The following is a 23,770-nucleotide window of genomic DNA, read 5'->3' as shown; positions in this document are numbered from 1 at the left end:
AATAACTACTAATACAATATGTGATATGATCAACCTTAACCCATAATATCGTATAAACAATATCGTGTGAACAAGGAAAAACTACATAATCAATAAAAGTGCATGCAATGAGTGGCAAGTTTATTATATAATTCAAAACAACTACATAATTATCTTCTATCCTACTTGAAGTATTTTATCACGACCCTATATTTGATGCTTCAGTAGGTATTTGTATTAGTTATAAATTTATACATTACACATCCATAGCATCCGAGGGTTGACTAATATATATATATATATATATATATATATATATATATATATATATATATATATATATATATATATATATATATATATATATATATATATATATATATATAAGACTCACATGCATCAACTCACTATAGGTTTAAAATTACGTACCTCGATCAAAAATGTTGGAGCAAACTCTTTTTCTTTCGTTCTCCATATTTTATCTTCTTTTCTCTGTTTTATCTATTTCAGCCGCAAATTCAATCATCTATGTCGAATGCTCTCAACTCTACTTCACCATGGCAACATCCTATGAGTCGCATATCAATTCACTATTTACTTCCTTGTCTGAGTCATCCTCCATCTCTAACTTCAACAAATTCCAAATCTGTCCTCCGGGATACTCACAAAGCGACGTTGTTTATGGTCTCTACCAATGTCGAGGTGACGTTAGCTCCACCACTTGCAGAGATTGCGTCGCAAACTCTCTTAGTCAACTCAAGACATCTTGTCCTATGTCAGTAGGAGGACAAATACAGTCGGAAGGATGTTTTGTGAAATACAATAATACATCATTTTTTGGGGTTGAGGACAAGATGGAGATGTCAAAGAGCTGTGGCCCTTCGGTTGTTTATAATATGCAAGCTTTGAATCGTATAGATGATGCATTGGCATATTTAACTGCTGGGAATGGACAATACTTTCGTAAGGGTGCTTTTGAGAACGTGCAGGGTGTAGCACAATGCGTACAAGATTTGACTGTGAGTGAATGTGAAGATTGTCTTTTGGAGGCTCGTGCGAGATTAAGATCAGAGTGTGAGACCTCGAGTTGGGGCAATATGTACTTGGGAAAATGTTTTATCCGGTATACTGATCAAGGTAAACGTTTGTTTCTATTGTATGGCTTTAGTTATTACTTTTAAGTATTGGAATATATAAAGTAAGTTTACTATGGAAAGTTTGAATCAATGCAGATAATAATAATGATGCAAATAATGATACGTATGATTATAATGATTATGACGATGATGATTCAAAGAAAAAAAAGAAAAAGAAACGCAAAACAAATCTGAAACAAGTGCGAAGGTTGACAATTACCGTAGGAGCAACGGTTGGTGGGATTACCTCGACTGCTACTTTAGGTATTACTGTTGCCGTGTTGTACAAGAAATACAGAAGAGGTAAATTGGTTCATTTTAATAAGACCATGCTTTGCTTGCCACTAATCTAAGTTAATATATAAATATGTATATTATATTTCAAATTATATATATAAATTAATTTAAAACCACCGACAATCTTTGTCTAAAAAACCTCATACTGTATATGTTAATTTGTTGCTTTTTGGTGTATTTCACGCAACATGTGTTTGTGATCAAAGTTTTTAATTAATAGAAAAATCGTAAAATTAACTACAAACAGTAGTAAACATTAATTATTATTAGTTCCTAAATATAATAATGTAAAATTTTGTAAGAACATTCGGATCAACACCTATTCATATTATTTGCATTTGATACGTTTTGTTTCATTGCGTCGAATAATGCGGTAAAATTTCTTAATAAAATATAACGGTCAACAGATCATACATAGTAATGTTATATCCCATAAATCTATAGAGGTAGTCTTCATAAGAATTGTTTACCATACAAAAATGTTTAACGGTGTAACTTGTTGCCCGGTTAACTTGTTATTTTGTTGTACAACTTTTTCAAAATAAAAAGTTATATATATATATATATATATATATATATATATATATATATATATATATATATATATATATATATATATATATCTTTACTACTTATAAAAGAAATCTAACTATTTCTATAAATAGATTGAATATAATAATATTATTTTTTTAAGACGTACAAACGAGTAAGCTAATATTACAAACAACCATTAATAAAATAATATTAAATTTTAAATTTGTTTTGATTCCTTATATTTCTCAGCAAAATCCTAATTTCATGGTCATTCAAAATTTAAAACCTTTTCATCCTAATACGCTTCAACAAATATCCTTTAAATGTTGCATTTGCAGCTGATTAAAATATCTCATAGCAGACGTGTGTTTGTTCTCTCCACCTTATAAACCCTGCTATAAATCCCACTGCCATGAAGTATTTCCCTTATAAACCCTAATCGTTTTTCTCCCTCTCTTAGACGAAGACAATGTGTTTTCTTTAAGAAAAAAAGTTTGAAAATATTCCAATTTCTCAAAAAAATTTACCCCAAATGCGAAACTGGGTAAAATTTTCCATTTTGCGAAGACTACAGGGATGCGAAATGAAAATTCTGCACTTGTCTTTTTATGACCCCATTTTGCGAAGTTGGACCACTTATATTATTTCTTGAAAAGATCAGGTGCCAAATGCGAAACTCTAAGCTTTCTTCCCCAATTCGCATTTATACATTAAAAACTTCGCATTTTCATTCAAATTCTTCGCATCTTGCATCCATCCGTCTTTGAGTTCATTCGCATTTCATCGCATTAACTGAGAAATTAATCAGTTGTCTCATATTCGCATTTCAGTTGTTTGAGAAACCCAGATACGAACCCAAATGCGAAACCCACTGATTTCAAATGCGAACCAACCAAAAATCATCAACCACGTACTTGTGTCACCAAATGCGAACTGAATATCACCATTAAATTCTCCTCGCATTCCATAGATGCGAACACAATCCAGATCTCTGACTCCAAGCTTGCGAAATCAAAATCAATTAACCTCAAACAAATCGTGAACTTCTTATGCGAACTGTTTTGACCCACAAAACCAAATGCGAACTCAATTGATGTCATATGCGAACTGATTTCATAGATGCGAACACAATTGATTTCATATGCGAATCCACATCCATCGATATGAAACCAATACCAGTTACAAGCAATTAGTAGCAACCATCGATCCTCTAATTTTCAATTACTCAGCCTTCGCTTTTCATACAACCCGTCGACCCTGAAAAATCGATAAACACCAAATGTCTCATTTTTAGATCGATTTTCTGATTAAATGTCATATTTGAAGAATGATCGATTTTCTGATTAAATGACCCCATTTTGCGAAGTTGGACCACTTATATTATTTCTTGAAAAGATCAGGTGCCAAATGCGAAACTCTAAGCTTTCTTCCCCAATTCGCATTTATACATTAAAAACTTCGCATTTTCATTCAAATTCTTCGCATCTTGCATCCATCCGTCTTTGAGTTCATTCGCATTTCATCGCATTAACTGAGAAATTAATCAGTTGTCTCATATTCGCATTTCAGTTGTTTGAGAAACCCAGATACGAAGCCAAATGCGAAACCCACTAATTTCAAATGCGAACCAACCAAAAATCATCAACCACGTACTTGTGTCACCAAATGCGAACTGAATATCACCATTAAATTCTCCTCGCATTCTATAGATGCGAACACAATCCAGATCTCCGACTCCAAGCTTGCGAAATCAAAATCAATTAACCTCAAACAAATCGTGAACTTCTTATGCGAACTGTTTTGACCCACAAAACCAAATGCGAACTCAATTGTTGTCATATGCGAACTGATTTCATAGATGCGAACACAATTGATTTCATATGCGAATCCACATCCATCGATATGAAACCAATACCAGTTACAAGCAATTAGTAGCAACCATCGATCCTCTAATGAGGAAACAGTTTCCTATTCGATTGTGCTTTGCAATGACAATCAATAAAGCTCAGGGACAAACAATTCCATATGTAGGTATCTATCTTCCAGAACCAGTATTCTCGCATGGACAACTTTATGTTGCATTGTCCAGAGGGGTTTCACGTTGCAATACAAAAGTATTAGTAAAGCCTAACGAAAATTCAAAAGGTGATGGGGTTTATACAGCAAATGTGGTATATAAAGAAGTATTGCACGATTAATATTTTGTGTCGTCTTGACTGGTTGCTTTTTATTGGTTATTTGATGCATGATGTAACAAATAACACCATAGTTTGATTATATTGTCTTCAACATGTACTTTTTTTTAACATAACAATTTTGTAATGGAAACATATCACCGAAAGAACTCACGTGCCCCGCCGCTTTGCGCGGGTAGACGGCTAGTATATATATATATATATATATATATATATATATATATATATATATATATATATATATATATATATATATATATATATATATATATATTATAAAAACGCTTCAACATAAACATTGTTGATTAGCAAATTCATTGAAAACGTTAGCTTTTAAAAAAGCTCGCTCTATAGCTTGATAACATATTGAGAGCTTATTATTTGAAAAAACTCTAAAAAGACTCCGGAGTTTTAGTCAATCTTTTCATAACTCTAAAGGGACTCTGAAGTTTTAATATGTTATCAACTTCTAATTGTCAAAGACGGGCTGTCTCAACCATATTAGTGGACCTTTTCAATTTCTTGTTAGTTAATATAAGTGTAAAAGAGTTTAAAAATTATTTAAAAAAATATCTGCACAAAATATAAAGTACGTTATATTTATAAAATCTCAGCCTATTGCTTCATACATTTTTTTTTAATCTTTACAGACCGAAGCGATGAGTCACCTCCCCAAACTTCGACATCACCTATAATAACGCCACCACCACCACCTCCAACTCCACCACCAACGTCACCGCAACTGACACCACCGCCATCACCACCCCGAGGTTCAATCACCCCTTCAAGCTTTTTTAGTTAACATGAGTTTTAATTATTAAGTGGATGCCACAAATTAAAGATCTTTATCCCCTATCCAACATACAAATTATGATAACGTAGTAGAACTTGTCTTCTCCCATATTATTTTTGTATATTTCTTCTGTTTTTATATTTCATGGTCCTCATGTCCAGTAAGCATTCATCATGTAATTCCGTAGCTAGTTTCTAGAAGTTCAGAAATAATAAACATTTTGATGATCCCAGGTCACTATTGTAACGTTGTTGGAGGGTGTACATGCCCAATTCCCCCTCCTTTTAATGAAGCATTCTTTGGGGCCCGAAATGAAGCCTACGGAATCCCCTGGCTAAGGTAGAGATCGATATTTTAAACACAAAAACTCCCTATTTAGTACTTTTCATGCGTCGGTTTTAATTATTGTACGTTTATAATCTATTGACTAGATCAGATTTAGTTCAATAAATTATGGGCTAATATAAAGATACCGACTTTGGTTTTTAAGCTCAATATATGTTTACATTTTACGTAAGAGATTGTATTATATTTGTTATACGCATTTTTTTAACAACGAAATGATTTTATTATAAAAAGAGAGCTAGCCTGTGGCTAGAATTACAAGTAATTGAACCAAATTTGTTTCAAACATTTTATTTTAACTTTGAAAGTTCTAGTAAGATACATAGCTAGGTTGTTCTTCTTTGTAGAATTTATTTTTCCAATATTTATATTTTCTAATAAGCTTTTTAAACTCCGAATCAAGCAGTTACAGATGGTAGAGATGTATTATCTTCGACAGTTTCAACAATTGACGTGGTAAGGTTCACAAGGAGACGCTCACTAACTATCTAGGATTTACCAAATGAATATATATAGCAATATTATTTTTGTGATAAGTTTGTGGAATGGCAATGAATTTATTCTTAAATTTGTGTGTAATCAGAATTTATTCTTGAATTTGTATGTGATCAATATTTTCTGGTACGTGAATATGGATGTACCAAGTGGCTAGTATCAAATTTTATTATTCTAACAAAATCAAACCATCAAATAATATTGAGAATTATAAATCTTTTTGTCTCCAATAACAAAACTCTAATTTATTTTAATTGATTACCAATTTCCTCTAGAAATCAGTTTGATCATTTGCGATCCGATCTAATTATAAGAAAATGATTAAAACATATTGTTCCGTTGCCAGAAGAATTATAAGATGGAACACTAAATTTAAACCAAATGATGATATATGTTGATCTTGATCGCTAAAAACTACATGGAAGAAACTTATGTCATTAAAGGTTGTTAGATCTCTCTAACAATTTAAGCTTAACCATAAAACCTAGGATTTGATGTAGATGATCCTTCCCTCAAACATGCATCTATGGAAAAACGATAAACGTAAAGTTGATTACTAGAAACCAAGAGAAGTTAGAAATCACAGAGAGAGAAAGGGGAGTAGAAGGCTGTGTTTTTAGGTGTGGAATAAATGGGACTTGAGATGTCTTATTTATACTACCACAGAAATAATCGAATCCCTGAAAATCAAACCTGATGACAACATCCGACCTCTCACATGCTGTCATGAAGTAATTCGAATTCAAATTTGATGACATTGTTATATGGTATCTCATCCAATTCAAACCTGAAGTTTGTAAAATCTTTTTAGAGGCTTCTAAAATGTTTTGTCTACTTATCCATGAAGTTAACGCGTTAGCTAGGTTGGTCAAACTGACTCAACCCGATGTAAGCTATCGATGAGGTTTAGCATTAGTTAGTAAGATAGCTATTTTTTGTTGTAAGTCATTCTACTTCTAACATTCCCATGGAGCACATCCCTTGAGACTATCCCTAACATGAGTGTGGTTTGTCCATTTAACACTAACATTTGGTCCTATCGATGACCTCTTGGCTTGCTTAGCTAATGACAATTTTTCCATCTCGAGGGTTACAACATTTTTTAAATGTTAATTTTATTAAACAAGATAACCAACTAAAACAAATACAAAATGAAAAGATAATGACATGTTGAGAGGCTCAAATTCCAGGTGAAAGTTGGTTAGGTTCTAGCTGAGGTAGTCATAATATCGATTACATCATAAGTGTCGGATAACTTTATCATTTCTCTTCTTTAAAAAATCTACAATTTACAATTTGAATCTTTTGGTTTCATTCTCATATAGGTTTTACTGCAATGTATTTTAGTAGTAAATCAACATACTCTTAATTATTCTCCAATATCATCATATTATACTTATGATATTACTAGAAGAATAAAAGCCATTTTACACAAGTCAATTATAAGAAGAAGTTCCAGAGCAAGATCCAAATTCGAAATTTAGATTTTTATTTAGAAGAATAAAATAACGATAACGTTACTATAGCATCCGATAGATTTTCATTTGTTGTAACATTCCAAATCTCAGAAGTAAAAATTCCATTTTTAATTCAACCAAAAATCATCAAGTATTCATATCAAACCATCCAGACGTATGTCAAAGTGAAAATAGTTATCAAACTACAATCCCAAAATCATAAAAATGCGGAAACATGGGTGGATGTTGTAACATCTCTAAATTATGAGGTAAAAATTTCATTTTTAATTTTACCAAAACATTAATTATATTTTAATTCAACATTCCACAACATTTTCTTAATATTCAAAACTACTGTTTTGGAACACAGTTACCAGAGTAAAATCCCAAAATCATCAATGTGGAAACATGGGTGGATGCGTTACGACCAAGCCGAGCCCTTTCCTTTCAAACTAAACAAAACTAAAAACCATAAGCACAAAGCTTAGTGAGTTCCCCAAAATATCACATACCATACATAATTAAACACATAATGAGCCCCGCCCAATGAGTGTAATGTTGGAACCTGAAAGTGAACCTCTAGCAATCTCTAACCTTTCATGTTCCGAAGTTAGTCTTAGTTCCGGAGTAAAATACGGTTTGGAGTCAGTCCATGGTTAGAAGTGAAGTTTGTGTCCGTAGTTACGAATATGTTCAAAGAGAAGATGTTCCGAACGAAGAATATGTCCGAATGAGTCTATCCGTCTATTCATTAATTATTCTTGCCTTCTAGTTTGATGTAACAACTCACAGGACCTATGTATGTGTTTGAGTTTGTACGATGTACTCCTTTCTCCTATTTAAGAAGTGTTTAATGTGAAGAATATAAGACAAATTGTTTCTCAAAAGATAGCTATATTTTAATTTACTTTGCTTGCATCTTTCTCTCAAATCAAACACTTTCAAACATTCTACTTGTTCATTTTTGTCTTTACTTTGATTATACACTTTATTCTCTATTAAATACTTGAAGTACTTTGTTGATTCTTATTTTCAAGTCTTGATTGGTCTTGCCAGACTTGACTGGAACTTATAATAAAAGAACTTATAATCAGAAGTAGACATTGTTCTTAAACATTAACTCAAGGTTTGAGTTTTTGAGCCTTGTCCCTGTGCAATCAGATCTTTGATCTTACAATTGGTATCAGAGCTTGAGTGATTGTCCTTTGAATCCATAAGAACATATTATAGTTGATACGAGATTACCTTGGTATTTTGATAATTTCTGTGTTTAGGATAAAAGTTCTTCTATATACCACTTTTGCTCAAGATATCCTAACTTCAATGGTTGCTTCTATTCTCAAAAAATGTACTCAATGCAAATAGCAAATAGTGTGGGTTGCCTTACACGCGTCCTCTGCTAGTTGTTGAAGAGTATGATCACTGGAAAGTCAAAATAAAAAAAATTTTAACTTGGAAAAGAAAAAGATAAATCTATGTGTAGATCCGTTAAAGAAGGTCCCCATGTTCCAGTTCGAACCATTATTAGAGATGCTACTGCAACTCTCATGGGACAAGATGAATAACATCAAGCATCTCTCACTGCTGATGATCTTGAAAAACTACATGCATATCAAGTTGCCTTTTCCGAAATGGTGTTTGGTGTTCCACTATCTCTCTTTGAGCACATCAAACTATGCAAATCCGCAAAAGAGATTTGGGACACAATGCAATATTTGTTCGAAGGGTTAGAGAACATGAAGGATAAGCGTCTAACCTAGATTGTTAATGAGTTCGACAATTTCATTACAACACTGGGTGAATCTGTTGCCTCAGACTCAAGCAGATACTAAATCGTCGTTAACAACATGACAACTCATTGGATAGTCCGAACCCCACTTGAATATAACCTCAAGTTCATTAACAACCTCAACAAAGGATGAGGATATGTGAAGTTATGTCTTCAAAGTAATAGATCTCTAAAAATGATGAAGCCTTACCAACTCTTCAAAGAGCTTCAAGTTCATGAATCAAATGTTGCATAAACCCTACGAGAAGTCACTGGAGGTCCTCTAGCTCTAGTTAGTTCCCATGATCCACTAATTCTGAACGCTGCTATTTCGGATACTCTCTCAGCTGTTGTTCCATATATCTCTCCTGTTCAACCCTCACCTCCAACCATACCTGCTCCCACAAATATCAACTATCAATCAATGAGTGACCTTAATCCTGTAGATATGGACTCCGAACTCCATTTTCAACACTAGTTCGCCTTACTTTCCATGAAATACAATCATCCTTATAACAAGCCATATCACAACCGTTTTCATGCTCCTCATCAAAATAAACCTCACCCTTCAACAAACCTTCAAAAAACCCACCATCCTACAAGCCTAACCTTCCTACACCAAATCACACCTCGGAATCATCACAAACTCCGAAGTCAGAAAAACCAAATATTTTATGTCACAAATGTGGTCATGCAAATCACTTTGCCAAAGATTTCTTAGCCGAAGTCCCATAGAAACCTAAGATCAAGGATTCTATTTACTATACACATAGAGATCAAGAAATGGCAGAAAGTGAAAAGGATTTTGTTACCACTGTGTCAAGGGATGTGGAAGGATAATCGTCTTCTAGAGATGATGATGACATAACCACTGGCAGAAACATGTGTATTATGGATCGACAAGAAATTGAATGTGATTAAGGCCACTGGTCGTCTGGGTCAGAGAGAGAGAGATGATGATGAAGATGTTGAACCAAACTACTGCTACATGGCTACCAACAATCCACCTGACAGAAGCATCGTTCAACATGTAAAATCTATGACTACTGATAATAATTTTGACTTATCCCTTTGTAAACCATATCTAACCCAGATCCAATCAGATATGAACATCATTTACAAAGCCTATGAGTCAAGCATAGAAGTCAATGAGAAGAAGGAAAGTGAATTAAGTCGTCTTAAATTAAGTTTTGAGGATAAGAAGTTGAAAATAGAGTCTTTAGAATGAGAGCTTGTAATGTTACAAGATGAATGTATCATTCTTAAAGATAAATGTGAAATCACTCATTTTGAAAGAAATGCTTTAATTTCTGACAACAAACGAATTAGTGCTAAAATAGATGATTTGCATAATTCCATTGACTTTCTTGAAGCATATAAACGGATGACTCACAATTTTTGTCATCCTTGGTCAAAAGCTCTTGGTCTCAGAAGCGAGTTTCCGAAACCTATTGCTCTTCCCCTGAAGGAGTTACAAAACCTAACTTTTATGGGAGACGTTCTGAACATCAAACATTCGGACACCCTTGTCTCGCCTTTGTCACCCCTTCTTGAGACTTCTAACCAATTTGAATCAATAATTCCTGAGTTTAAGCCTATAGTTGTTAAGTGTCTCGATTCCACACCTCTTCTGCCTCTGATAAACCTAGACCTAAATTGGATCTCAAAATCTCACTCTAGTATTTCGAACTTTGTCGTTCAAATTCTGAACTATAACCCTCCTAACAACTATATTGTTGAGGAAATTTTTACGAAGATAGTTGGACCTGAATTTTCTGAATGTGTTTGGGCATCTTTAGATAGTGAAGTTAATGATTCGTCAATTTCATGTGATTCGGAACCCCAAGTGATTTCCAAAACAAAACTAGTCCCAATCAAGCCTGTGTTCAACAATCCGTATGTAGGACAAACTTCTAAATCTTCGCTTCATTCTAAAAGGAATCCCATGTTGAATATAAAAGATGTTGTTGACCCTAAGGTAGAAGCTCGAAATTCTCACAAAAAGGAAGTTAAGTCGATATAAAATTATGGATTCCTTGAGAACTCCAAAAGGAGTGTATCTCGGACTGCCAATTCACCAACTAAGGTTCACAACACCTTCGCACCAACTAAGATCCTCAAGATACCTCCCATTCCTCCCAATCTGGTGGAACATAAGAAATCGGTCTGCCTTAATTCGAAAAATTCCATTGTAGGTACTCAATCTACTCGAACCAACTCTCCCCGGACAACTTCATCAGTTTTGATTGCCAAATCTGATGGTACAATTTTCATACCACAACTCTCAGAATCAAATGTATCATCAACCAAAGAACAAGTTTTAAAGAAAACAGTTTCACAAAAATCTTCAAAACAAAATCTTGTATGGAAAGTAAAAAATCAAAATGATGAAACTGCAACTTCGGGAGACATAGTGCTTCCCGCTGCTCCGGAAGTTGAGTGTCCAAGAAAAGTTGTTCCGCATCCTCGTGTCATTGAGTATGATTATTGGATAGATGAAAGAACCATGGCCTTCTGTTGGTTTCTTAAGGAATCTTAGAACAAACCTTCCAAACCATCTGTTGCTTAAATGTCACAACCAAAGCCTAAGACTCGTACATTTGTCCTAAAACCTAACTCGGAGCCTAAAACCTCCAGAACTCACTAATTTTGCATGCACTCTATTATTCGGAGCAAGAAAAAAATATGGTATATTGATAGTGCTTTCTCTATGCACATGACGGGGCAGAAGGACTTTCTACGAGATCTCAAACTTTCACCATATGTTGGCGATGTGATGTATGGCAACAACTCCAACTCTCATATCCGAGGTTATGACTTCGTTACAAATGGCAACTTCTCTATTTCAAACGTGGCATATGTAGCTGACTTGAAGCATAGTTTGATAAGTGTGTCTCAACTCACTGATGTAAATCAACGAGTTGAATTCTGCATAAATCACATCCATATCATGTTAGAAGACTGTAAGGAATATTTAATCAAGTCAAATCGCAACAAGAACATGTATCCTCTTGAAATCAACATGATCATCAACAAGCCTCAACTATGCTTACTCTCAAAAATTGTTACTAACGTCAGTTGGTTATGGCATAGGAAGCTTGCTCATCTAAACTTTAGATATATGAATGATCTTGTTTCCGGAGAGATGGTATGAGGTTTTCCACTCCTCAAATTCGAAAATGGCCATTTATATGTTGTGTGTGAGTGTGCAAAGCAATCAAAGAAGGGTCATGCCATCATCATTGAAAAATCAATCTCGGAGCCATTAGAACTTCTACACATTTATCTGTGTGGACCATCAACAGTAGAGAGTTTGCATCATAAGAAATACATTCTTGTGATTGTGGATGACTTTACTGGGCTCACTTGGGTCTTCTTCCCAAGGCTTAAGTCAGAAACAGCCTCCGAATTCATCAACTTTATCAAAGGAATTGAAGTTCTCATCAAACTCCACGTAAGGCGAATCCAAAGTGACAATGGTTCGGAATTCACATATTCCACCATTGAGAACTTCCTGACCGAGAAGGTTATGGACCATAAATTTTATGCTCCTTAAACTCCACAACAAAACGGTGTAGTCGAATGATGCAATAGAACACTTGTCGAAGCTGATCGATCCATGCTCAACTTTGCAAATATTCTACTCTATCTTTAGGCTGAAGCTCTCTCAACTACATGCTTTACTCAGAATAGGAGTATCATCATCAGATTCAAAATAGGAGTATCATGATTTACTCAGAATAGGAGTATCATCATCATCTTCAAAGTATCGCAAATTCAAACTCGAGCAATCATAAGATCTGGACCAGATGCAAACAAAAATGAGACATCCCAAAGTGTAGAGTCTAAAGATAAATAATCATAATCCGAAGAACATCTATTAATGCCAAAAATTCAATTGTGAAGACTAAAACTCAGTGCCACATCACACTACTAAATGAATCTTCATCTTCAAATGTCTCTAACTCAAAACTCCAATAATAAACCAGAAAGGATGCTCATGATTCTCCCATATAATGAAACTTTATATAACACACTACTAAATGAATCTTCGTCTTCAAATGTCTCTAACTCAAAACTCCAATAATAAACCATAAAGGATGCTCATGATTCTCCCATATAATGAAACTTTATATAACACACTACTAAATGAATCTTCGTCTTCAAATGTCTCTAACTCAAAACTCCAATAATAAACCAGAAAGGATGCTCATGATTCTCCCATATTTTTCATCGACCATGCAATGAAGATAAAAAATAATCATGAAATCGGGCAAGAGAATATGTCGGATATGATGGAATATCGCACTCTCCCCCTTGATGTAAGCATCTACCTATAAAAACGAGGATATTATTTTTTGGTCATTGGTAGACATTGTGATGTATTGCCGAACTGAACATACACTATAGAATATACAACATAAAACCTATTGCTGAAGAATCATAATGCTGAACTGAAGTAATTCCGAAAATCAAAAAGCAAACCTGGACTCCCAAACAATGGTCCGAGACCATATGTATATAGTCTGAAGGGAGTAAAAATGCAAACCTTGGAATGATCAATCTCTGAAGCACATAAATATGAGGCGACAAATGTGAGTTTCTCCATAGAGATGAGACATAAATAATAATCTTTGAACCAACTGTATCGTCACTCATAATCAGCAAGAAGAATGAAGCCTTGAACCATGGGGCTAAAATTGGTGTTAAAAAAAATGGTTTTAATAAAATAATTGTTATAAAATAAAAATAATTGGTATTAACAAAATGGGTTTTAAACAATAATGGGTGTTAAATAAAATTAATTGGTTTAAAAAAAAAAGAATAAATTGGTTATAATAAAAAAACTTGAAAATAAATGGGTTAAAAAAATGAAATGAAGTGAAAGAATTTCAGAATATAAAAAAAGGAAATGGGTTAGGGGGTGGATCCATAATAAAAATGGATTAACTCCTAAAAATGGGTTAAGTTTCGAAGGTTTTAAAGGTTAGAAGTGGAAGATAGGTTAGAAGTGGGAGGGTCTGAAATGAAAATAAAAAATAAGGCAAGAAATAAAAAATGTTTAAGGTCTGAAATAAAAAATGGGTTTTAAAAGAAAAGGTCAGAGATGTAAGGGTGGGCTCCGAAATGGGTTAGAGATAAGAGGGTGTGAAATGGGTTGAGAGATCTAAGTCCGAGATGGATATACTTCGAGATGGGTATGAGGGTTCGAACATAAAGGCTAAATGGATCTAACAAAAGGAAAATGGATTCACATTGGATCAGGTTTGGTCTCGGAATTGGTGGGGTCTCGGAGTTATATAGCATATGTGACAAAAGGTGATTAAAAATGGCGGTTGACAGGGAATACAAGTAAATTCCTGAAACACATGACCGACTTCAACCAATTGAACACTCAAGCAATAAATGCAGGTGGGACAAATAGACAAAAGGCTGAATTGTGCACAGGTGAGAGAAATAGGCTTAGATTTTGACTTACCTTTCAAATGGTGGTGCTGACAAATGTTGAGGAGTCGCTGCATGATTGGAGAGTGTCATTCACATGCTGTAAACGAGAATTTCCTTCAAGTTTGTCTCCCATCAATGGACATAGCAGAAAATTCAGACATAGTACATAGCTAGAGGTTGAATTTTAATTTATGGAAAAAGGCTAGCAATTTCATCAGAACTCGGTATATGTGCACGTGTACATGTAGATATCCATTGGCAGACGTTCAGTTTAATCAACAATTGCTTGTTTCTTATCCACAGAAATCACGTGCTTAATCCAAACATGTACCAACTGTAAATGAGCTTGTACTCTCGAAGTTTGAGTACCACACTAAAAGCCAGTTCATCTCAGAAAAATACATCCATAACTCATTTACATTTAGGAAAATACATGCATCTAAGCATTGTATCACAACTAAAATAACTTGTACATTCCGAAATAAATATTCAAACATCTCCAAAAATCATATACTCCGGACATATGACCTCTTGTTCAATCTCTTACCCCATAACCATATTTTTGTTTTTTTCTAAGCATCTTTTTGTGTGACATCCCCAAAACCACGTCCATACCGATTTAATTTATGCTTTAAAAACAAATTCAGAGTAATCATTTGATAAAAAGAGTTGCAGAATTTCTTTCCAAAACGAAATATGATAAAAATAAGATTTACCAAAGCATTTCTTAAAGAAATGTATTTTCATTGTATAACAAAACTTGGGATGTCATGTTCCGATAAACGGACCAAAAGCATAAACATTACAATACAGACCTTACAACAGTTATATAAAACAACAAGTCTATAATCCAAAAATAACTTGACAAGTCATCCATCTTATGCCCTCGTGCCACTACCTGTAATACCTGTAATACAAATAAACTAAGTGGGTCAGGCTTGGGAGCCTGGTAAGCATATAGGGTTTCCAACCCACAATAAATAATTATATTTAATTTCACCAACCAACAATAACCCGATTACTCATTCTCGTTATCCTCACTTTACGTCCCTAAAACAACATCTATCTCAACGGACCTAATCTAGGATTTTCATCAGAATGAACAGTACTGCTAAGGGGTTTCCTCAACAATAGATGTCCTAAAGGCAACCATGAGGGGGATAGAGTACACCGGTGAACACATCGTTCACAACACCTACAGGTTATGAGCCTTCTAGCATTCCACAGGACTGTCTAGAAAGTGTATGTGGTCGTTATCCATACTCCGCTGAATAACTAGATCAACAACAACAACACCGAGTCCTCTCATCTGTTTATCACACATCAACTATCTACCCATGTTCTACCCAACATATTAGTAGATAAAAATATATATTTTTATACATAGTTTAAAGCATATATAGCATTCTCATTCAATACATATTCCAAGCAACAAATGAGACACATACACATAACACGTATTTCATAGAGAATAAATCATATCTATGAGATAGAAGAAGGTTAATATACAGTCACACATATAACAACAAAATATACACATAACACGTATTTTGTATAAAATACTTCATAATTATGCGTTAGAAGAAGGTAACTACACACTCACCTTATCAGAAGATGATCGGACATCACTACGGCTCTAAGAGTAGTATTCTTCGGTGAAACTGGGTTCACTTCACTCACCGGGCTTCTTACGGGCAAAGCATCGGCTCGAAAACTCTTTTCTTCGCGTGATCTTCGAGCTTCAGGACTTGCTTCAGGTCTCGGGATGATACTGGGGCTTCTAGGGTACTTCTTCGCACGTAAATCGAGGTAATATGAGTAATAGGAGAGAATTTGAGCAACCAAACTTGGCTGACCCTTCAAATCTATTTATAGGGCAAAATTTGTCTTTGCCACGTCGTGGTACAGTTTACCACCTCGTGGTGGCTGGGTCATCACTGCATGCATCATTGCAAGTGGGTCTAACAGACTCCAGAGCTCCCGCCACGTCGTGTCACTTCTACCACGTCGTGGTGGCTGACAGTTTTGGGGTTTCGTGCCCCGAACTTCAGAAATTCAGAACTTTCGCATACAAACTCTGTTTTCGACGTTCTTTATATCGACAGGAAGGTGAGAACACTCTCTACAACTCTCGTTTAGACTCCGTTGGCTAATTTTGACTTTATTTTTAATATATTATAAATATATTACTTTTATATTATTTTTAGTAGGTCGGGACAGGAAAACTCCGTTATAAATTCATAACTTCTTTATCTAACTTCCGTTTTCGCCTATCTTTTTATCCTTTCACTACTATTAACGAGATCTTCGATTCTCGTTTAGATTGTTTCAGCTAAAAATCACTTGATCTCATATCGAGGATCCGGGCTGCATACTGCTAAGTCGAAAGTTCGGAAAAATCATAACTTTTGTTTAGATTACTAAGGCTAGATATAACTCTATATTAAATTCGTATTTTACATCATTCTGTGTCGTGTCGGTTCTATCGCGAAACTTCGACAGGTCATAACTTCTTCGTTATAACTCGGATTTCGATATTCTTTATATATTCTGAAACCTCGTTTCAACTACTACAACATTATCCATAGATATCGGCTTTATCTAACATTTCATTTTGACACTTCTTTTTATCCTTAATTATTTCACACAGTTAAGCACAAAACACATAATACTCAAATAATACACTTCTATTATTTCAAAACAGGTTACAAAGGTTAACCTAGACTATTATATCAACATTAATGACAAGCCCAGAAACACAGGCGTTACAACTCTCTCCACCTTAGAATGACTTCATCCCCGGAATCACACATCAACAAACAAATGCGGGTAGCGAATCATCATGTCACTCTCCGTCTCCCATGTGAAATTTGGCCCATTCGTGTGTTTCTATCGGAGAGGCACTAACTCGACCATTTTGCGTTGCAACTTCTTAGTCTTTCGGTCAATGATTGCCTCTGGTTCTTCAATCAACCTTTTGTTCTCATCGATTCTCAACTCCGAAAGTGGAATCATGTCTGGAACTTCTCCCGTGAAGTTCCTTAAGTAACACACATGAAATGTGTTATGAATTCCATTCAGTTCTTCGGGTAATTCGAGCTTGTAAGCTTGGTTCCCAATCCTTTGAAGAACTTTAAATGGTCCAATAAACCTCAGACTTAATTTTCCTCTTTTACCAAATCTTATAAGTCCCTTCCACGGTGAGACTTTATGCAAAACCGAATCTCCAACTTCAAAAGTCATCAGTCTTCGCTTGTTGTCAACATAACTCTTTTGATAATCCTGAGCTGCTAACATTCTCTCCCTAATTATTTTCAACTTGGACTATCTCTGGTCCCATAAACTGCTTTTCCCCAACCTCAAGCCAACAAGATGGCGTACGACACTTCTGTCCGTACAAAGCTTGATAAGGTGCCATCATAATGCTTGAGTGGAAACTATTATTGTAGGAAAATTCTACCAAAGGTAAATGTTCATCCCAGTTACCTAGGAATTCCAGGGTACATGCGCTTAGCATATCTTCAAGTGTTTGTATTGTTCTTTCGCTCTGACCATCAGTCTGTGCATGGTAACTTGTACTTAAACACAACTTGGTACCCAATTCCTCTTGTAGACTTTTCCAAAATCGTGAGGTGAAACGACTGTCACGATCTGACACAATCGTTAATGGAGCACCGTGAAGCCTCACAATTTCTTCACGTAAGAATTCACCAGCTTATCCATAGACAATTTCTCATTGGCCGCTATGAAATGCGCACTCTTAGTGAATTGATCAACGACCACCCAAATCATGTCTTGACCATTCTTTGTTCTGGGTAGTTTAGTGACAAAATCCATAGCAATCTCTTCTCATTTACCCATGGGCATAGGTAAAGGTTCTAAACTCCCGTATGGTTTCTGATGTTGTGTCTTGACTCTCGCACAAGTCACGCACTCGTCCACATACTTTGCAATATCAAGCTTCATCGTCGGCCATCAATAATAGGGTTTCAGGTCCCTATACATTTTAGTGCTACCAGGATGAATCGAGTACATGGTTTTGTGAGCTTATTCCATCAAAAGATCTCTAACTCCTCCTGTCTTAGTTATCCAAATCCGATCTTGGAACACCTTCAGTCCATGACTGTTTATACCGAACACCAACGTTTTGCCCAAACATTCTTCCTTTCGGTCATTCTTTCTCAGAAGCTTCCTCTTGAGCTTTCTTTATACTTTCCACTATTGTCGATACAACTTTAATTCTCAACACTCTTGTCCGCTTCTTCAAGATTGACTTTCCGACTGAGAGCATCAGCAACAACATTTGCTTTACCGGGTGGTAAAGTATCTCACAGTCGTAGTCCTTAAGTAACTCTAGCCAACATCGTTGCCTCATATTCAATTCCTTATGATTGAAGAGATATTGGATACTCTTATAATCAATGAAAAGTTTTCACTTCGTGTCATAGAGTTAATGCCTCCATATTTTCATAGCAAAAACTATCGCTGCCAACTCCAAATCATGAGTTGGGTAGTTCTTTTCATCCTCTTTCAGCTGTCGAGATGCATACACGATCACCTTATCTCTTTGGATCAAAACACAACCCAACCCAACACTAGACACATCACTATAAACAGAGAAGTCTTCAACTCCATGGGGTAGAGAAAGTATCGGTGCCTCGCATAGTTTCTTCTTTAGCTTCTCGAATGCTTCTTTATGATTATCACTCCAAGCATAAGTAGCTCCTTTGTGGGTCAAAGCTGTTAATGGAGTAGCGATCCAAGAAAAGCCTTGGATAAACCTTCGGTAATATCCGGCTAATCCCAAAAATCTTCAAATCTCCGTGGGACTTTTCGGTTGTTCCCACTTCATCACAACTTCAATCTTTGCTGGATCAACCATTATCCCTTCTTGGTTGACCACGTGACCCAAAAACTGGACTTCTCGAATCCAAAAATCACATTTGGAGAACTTAGCATACAACTTCTCCTTCTTCAAGACTTCTAACACTTCTCGAAAGTGTCTGCCATGCTCCTCTTGGCTTTACGAGTAAATCAGAATGTCATCTATGAACACTATCACAGATTTATCAAGGAACGGATTACAAACCCGGTTTATTAAATCCATGAAGGTTGTTGGAGCATTGGTTAGTCCAACCAACATAAGCAAAAACTCATAGTGTCCATATCGCGTTCTGAATCCAGTCTTCTCGATATCCTTGTGACAACCTGTAATTTATTCCGTCGCTAAAACTGTTCCCATCAAATAAAACCATCGTATTAAATTCATTCCGTTAACCTTTGCGTTAAATTAATTTTATCGCGACTTTTATTTTGATTTCATAAATGTCGGGATGTGTTATAATCATTAAAATATTTTTCCATATTTGTTTGGAAAATTATTATTTTCATCTAAATCGTGATTACGACAAATTTATCGGGTTCAACCAAAAGCACCGTCTAACGGCAGTATCGGGTAGAATTCCTCCGGGCCACAAACTCAACCCCTATATAAGGGATTGAGTGACATCATTTTGAGGCTTTTACTCTCTCTCTCTACACTCTCTCTCTAGAACTCGAAAGTCGTCCAAAAACCTCATTTCAAGCATCATTTGGTAAGAAATCCATCCTAAACTTGTTGTTTAAGTTGAATGGTTTGCAAATTCTTGTTGGAATCACCCAAAACACATATGAACATGTTTTTACGGTTTGGGGACCCTCCCAAAACTGTGAACACCTCATATGAGGGTTTTGAAGCCTCGAACCCCTCTAAAACACTTCTAGGGCTTAGATTCGGCCTAGAAAGTTGCATGCATGAGCTTAGGACCCCAAAAATCATATCATATGATGTATGGACATGAGTTTACAGCCCAAGCATGTTCTTGGATCGTAAACCCTCATTCATGGACCATAAACTCATGTTAATGAGTCAAAATGCCCTTAAACACCTTCAAAATGCTTCCATGGGATTGTAGAACCTCATAAACCTTCATGTGATGCACCAAAACATCATCAAATGGGATAAACTTGAGTTTACGGCCGAAGAACATTCTTCGACCGTAAACCCATCTCCTTAGACCGTAAACTCATTTCCCAAGGCCATTTCAAGTCCCGATCACTTCCTAAGCCATGGAATCGACCCTAGAACCTTCCCGTGTGCATGATATGACCATTTGGCATCCAAGAACCCACCACCCATGAGTTTACGTCCATAAACTCATGGGGATATGGTCAATGGGTCGTAAACTCCTTAAGGAATTTACTATTGAATAGTAAACTCCATATTTAGGCCCTACACACCTTTAGATGCTACCCAGATCACTCATCACACTTGAATTGAAGTGATTTCACGTATTGGACTGCATATTCAGGTCTAATTAGTGGTTCAAAGTCTAATTAGATACAATTGTATATCATTTCATATTACATAGGAACCTCGCGCGTAATCAAGCCCCAAACTGACAACTAGCATCCAAACCGACACGTTTTCCTGATTGGTGAGTTCATACCCCTACCCATTTTCAATGTTTTCACTGTTTTTAGGGGGGAATACAAGCAAAGTACATGTAATACTTGTACTCAAAACTTGTTTTCTATATGTTGTGTTTCATATTACATATGCTTTTAACACTGACAGTCGTAATAAGTAACCATTTGAACATACAAAATACATTATCATATTATATGTGAAAAACAGTATAAATTATTGTATTTATATTTTCACAAATGTTTTCCCGCATTATATCAGTTAAAAGCATAACATTTGAACTTAGAACATTGTTTTGTCCTCGATAACACTCCACAGAGATACGAGAGTGGAGGGTAGTCATTTGATCTTTCAGTATTATTACTAGTAAATTTGTTATTCCTATAAATTGGAGACACGTCCTTGGAGAGCACTCCACAGAGATACGCGAGTGGAGGACCGCCCTCGTAACCAGAATCTCTTAAATAGGGAGCATGACTTGAGTGTATAGATATATACGGGGCTGACTACCCCACACTTGGCTGCTAGCTACAGCCGAACCGAAAGGTTCAAGGGTGATGAAAGTCATAAGGATGTGGAGTATATATTGCCATATCTAGTCTATTGTATGGTTTTGGAACTCGTAATTTGGATAACAAAGATTTACATTTTAGTAATAATGGGTTTAGTAATTAGTTTACTTGGTGTTTATTAGTTTTATAAACGTGTTAAAACTAATACATTTTCATTATACATCTTTCACATTAGGAAAATATGGGATTTTCCTCGGATCATAGTTGAACATAACCAGAACCATGTAACCTAACAGTTAACCAAACATTACTTTTAAGAAAATATGGGATTTTCTTGGGTCGTAACATTTTTAGAAACCAAAAGGAAACTCATACATACTCACAAAACAAAACCGCTTATGAACTCACCAGCTTTATGCTAATTTTTAAAATGCTTGTATTCTCAGGTCCGCATTAGACATGTACCCGATTATTCTTTTGTTGAAGACGGAGTGCGTAGAAGACACGTCTTGCTTTTGTTTATATATACATATGTATCACACTGTACAACTTTACTTTTGAACAAATGTAAATTTCATATGTAATGTAATGGTTGTTTACTTTGCTTACTGCATGAGATTTGATACTCAACGTGGAGTCCGCCCCGGAAATGTTTTCGCCTTCGGTTTTCGGGGTGTGACAGATTGGTATCAGAGACCTTGTTTATTGTGAATGAAGTATACCAAACCTTACATGGTATAAAACTATAAACACTAAGGGGCCTATGTGCTCTGAACTAAAAGTATACTTCACAGTATAAATGTTTTCAAAAGTATACAAGTATACCTAGCCATCGAGATCTGTAACTTCAAGTAGAACAAAACATAAGTAAATGGTTGTTGTACGCTGCAGTTAAATCTGGGTAGTTATGTAGTCGTGTCTAGGATCAATATAGCCTGGCCAACTATATTCATTCGAGACACTACCAACATGTGCTTGGGAGTGACTGTGGTGTTCAGCATGCCTAAAATATACCCTAATACCCCAAACATCGAACCATGGTCGTAGTGAATCATGAAATACTATGGGAGTATTTCTCGAACCAATCCTTTGTAGAAATCCTCATTCAAGCATTATTCCCTGATCATTCCTTTAGCGATAATTTATCTGTTTTGATAACTCTTTCCTGCTTTATCGCTTATTCGGAATATATAACTGTCATATCTCTTGATTAAATTCGGAGGACTTATCATCCTCTTTTTCCTGATCTGATTAGATCAAGATGCCTTCAAGAAAGAGACCCAACTCAAAGACCAACAACCCTCCGCCACCACCTTCTCCTCAAATTGTCCTCGTAACGCTTCAAACAGCCATCACTGCCGCAGTGACAGCCGCCGTGTCACAAATGAACCATGGTAGTACAGGAGGTATTCCCCAGCCCCAAAACTTAGAAGATAGCCAAGGACACCGAAAAAGGGGTTCTTATAAAGATTTCATGAGCGAAAAACCCACTTCCTTTGATGGCACTGGAGGTGTCATTTCCCTCACTCGATGGTTCGAGAAAATCGAATCCATATTTGAAATTTGTGCTTGTTCGGAGTCCGATAAAGTAAACTTTGCAACCTGTACCTTCAGCGACAAATCCCTGACTTGGTGGAATAGCCAAGTCAAATCCCTAACCCTACCTGTAGCCAATGCTATGGGTTGGGACGCCATGAAAGAACTCCTTCTGGCCGAGTACTGCCCTCGGGGCGAAATACAGAAGTTAGAGCACGAGCTCTGGAACCTGAAGATGAAGGGTTCTGATATTGCTGCATACACCTCGAGGTTTGATGACCTAGCACTGCTCTGTCCGGGAATGGTTACCCCGGAGAGTAAGAAAATAGACATGTTTATTTGGGGGCTGACCCAACCGACCAAAGGAAACGTCTTATCTGCAAGGCTGGATACGTATGATAGTGCCAAAAGTTTACCCCATATCCTGATTGACCACAGTGATGAAGTTGAGGGAACAACCGCCACCCCCGAACCAACCAAGACTAGTGGTGAAAAGAGGAAGTTTTGGAAGAAGAAGAAAGGCCAACCTTCCCAAGGATCCTCAAAGAAACAGCAGACTGTAGCAGTCCATGCTGCTACTACCCTCGTTGCTACTGCTTCTGTTGTCGGATCTACAGCTCAGACCCCTACCAGTAGATATGTTGGTAACCTTCCTCTGTGTCAAAACTGCAAGTACCACCATAACCCTAGCCCCTTCCGTGATCTGTCATGCACCAACTGTGGTAAAAAGGGGCACATGGTCCGATTCTGCAAGGCACCAGCCCAATCAGCCAACCAATCTTCTAGAGCAGGTATTGGTCAAGCCTGCT

The 23,770-nt window shown here is 36.0% G+C and overlaps 1 protein-coding gene across 2 annotated transcripts; it reads left to right on the top strand.

Moving 5' to 3' along the window:
• The first annotated feature begins 413 nt into the window (after positions 1 to 413).
• On the top strand, positions 414 to 5,903 carry LOC145012068 (plasmodesmata-located protein 6-like). 2 transcript variants are annotated; one of them, XM_078970839.1, is made up of 5 exons: positions 414 to 1,116; positions 1,212 to 1,418; positions 4,792 to 4,911; positions 5,168 to 5,273; positions 5,686 to 5,903. In XM_078970839.1, the coding sequence occupies exons 1-5, from the start codon at positions 420 to 422 to the stop codon at positions 5,696 to 5,698; spliced, it is 1,143 nt and encodes a 380-aa protein (XP_078826965.1). In that variant the 5' UTR covers positions 414 to 419; the 3' UTR covers positions 5,699 to 5,903. The 2 variants fall into 2 exon arrangements, with proteins under 2 accessions (XP_078826965.1, XP_078826966.1); XM_078970840.1 differs by lacking the exon at positions 4,792 to 4,911.
• Positions 5,904 to 23,770: the final 17,867 nt, after the last annotated feature.

This window comes from Lactuca saligna, chromosome 8 (assembly GCF_052625555.1).
Source record: "Lactuca saligna cultivar CGN05327 chromosome 8, ASM5262555v1, whole genome shotgun sequence".
In the NCBI taxonomy this organism is placed as follows: domain Eukaryota; kingdom Viridiplantae; phylum Streptophyta; class Magnoliopsida; order Asterales; family Asteraceae; genus Lactuca; species Lactuca saligna.
This window is presented reverse-complemented; position numbering and strand designations above follow the sequence as displayed.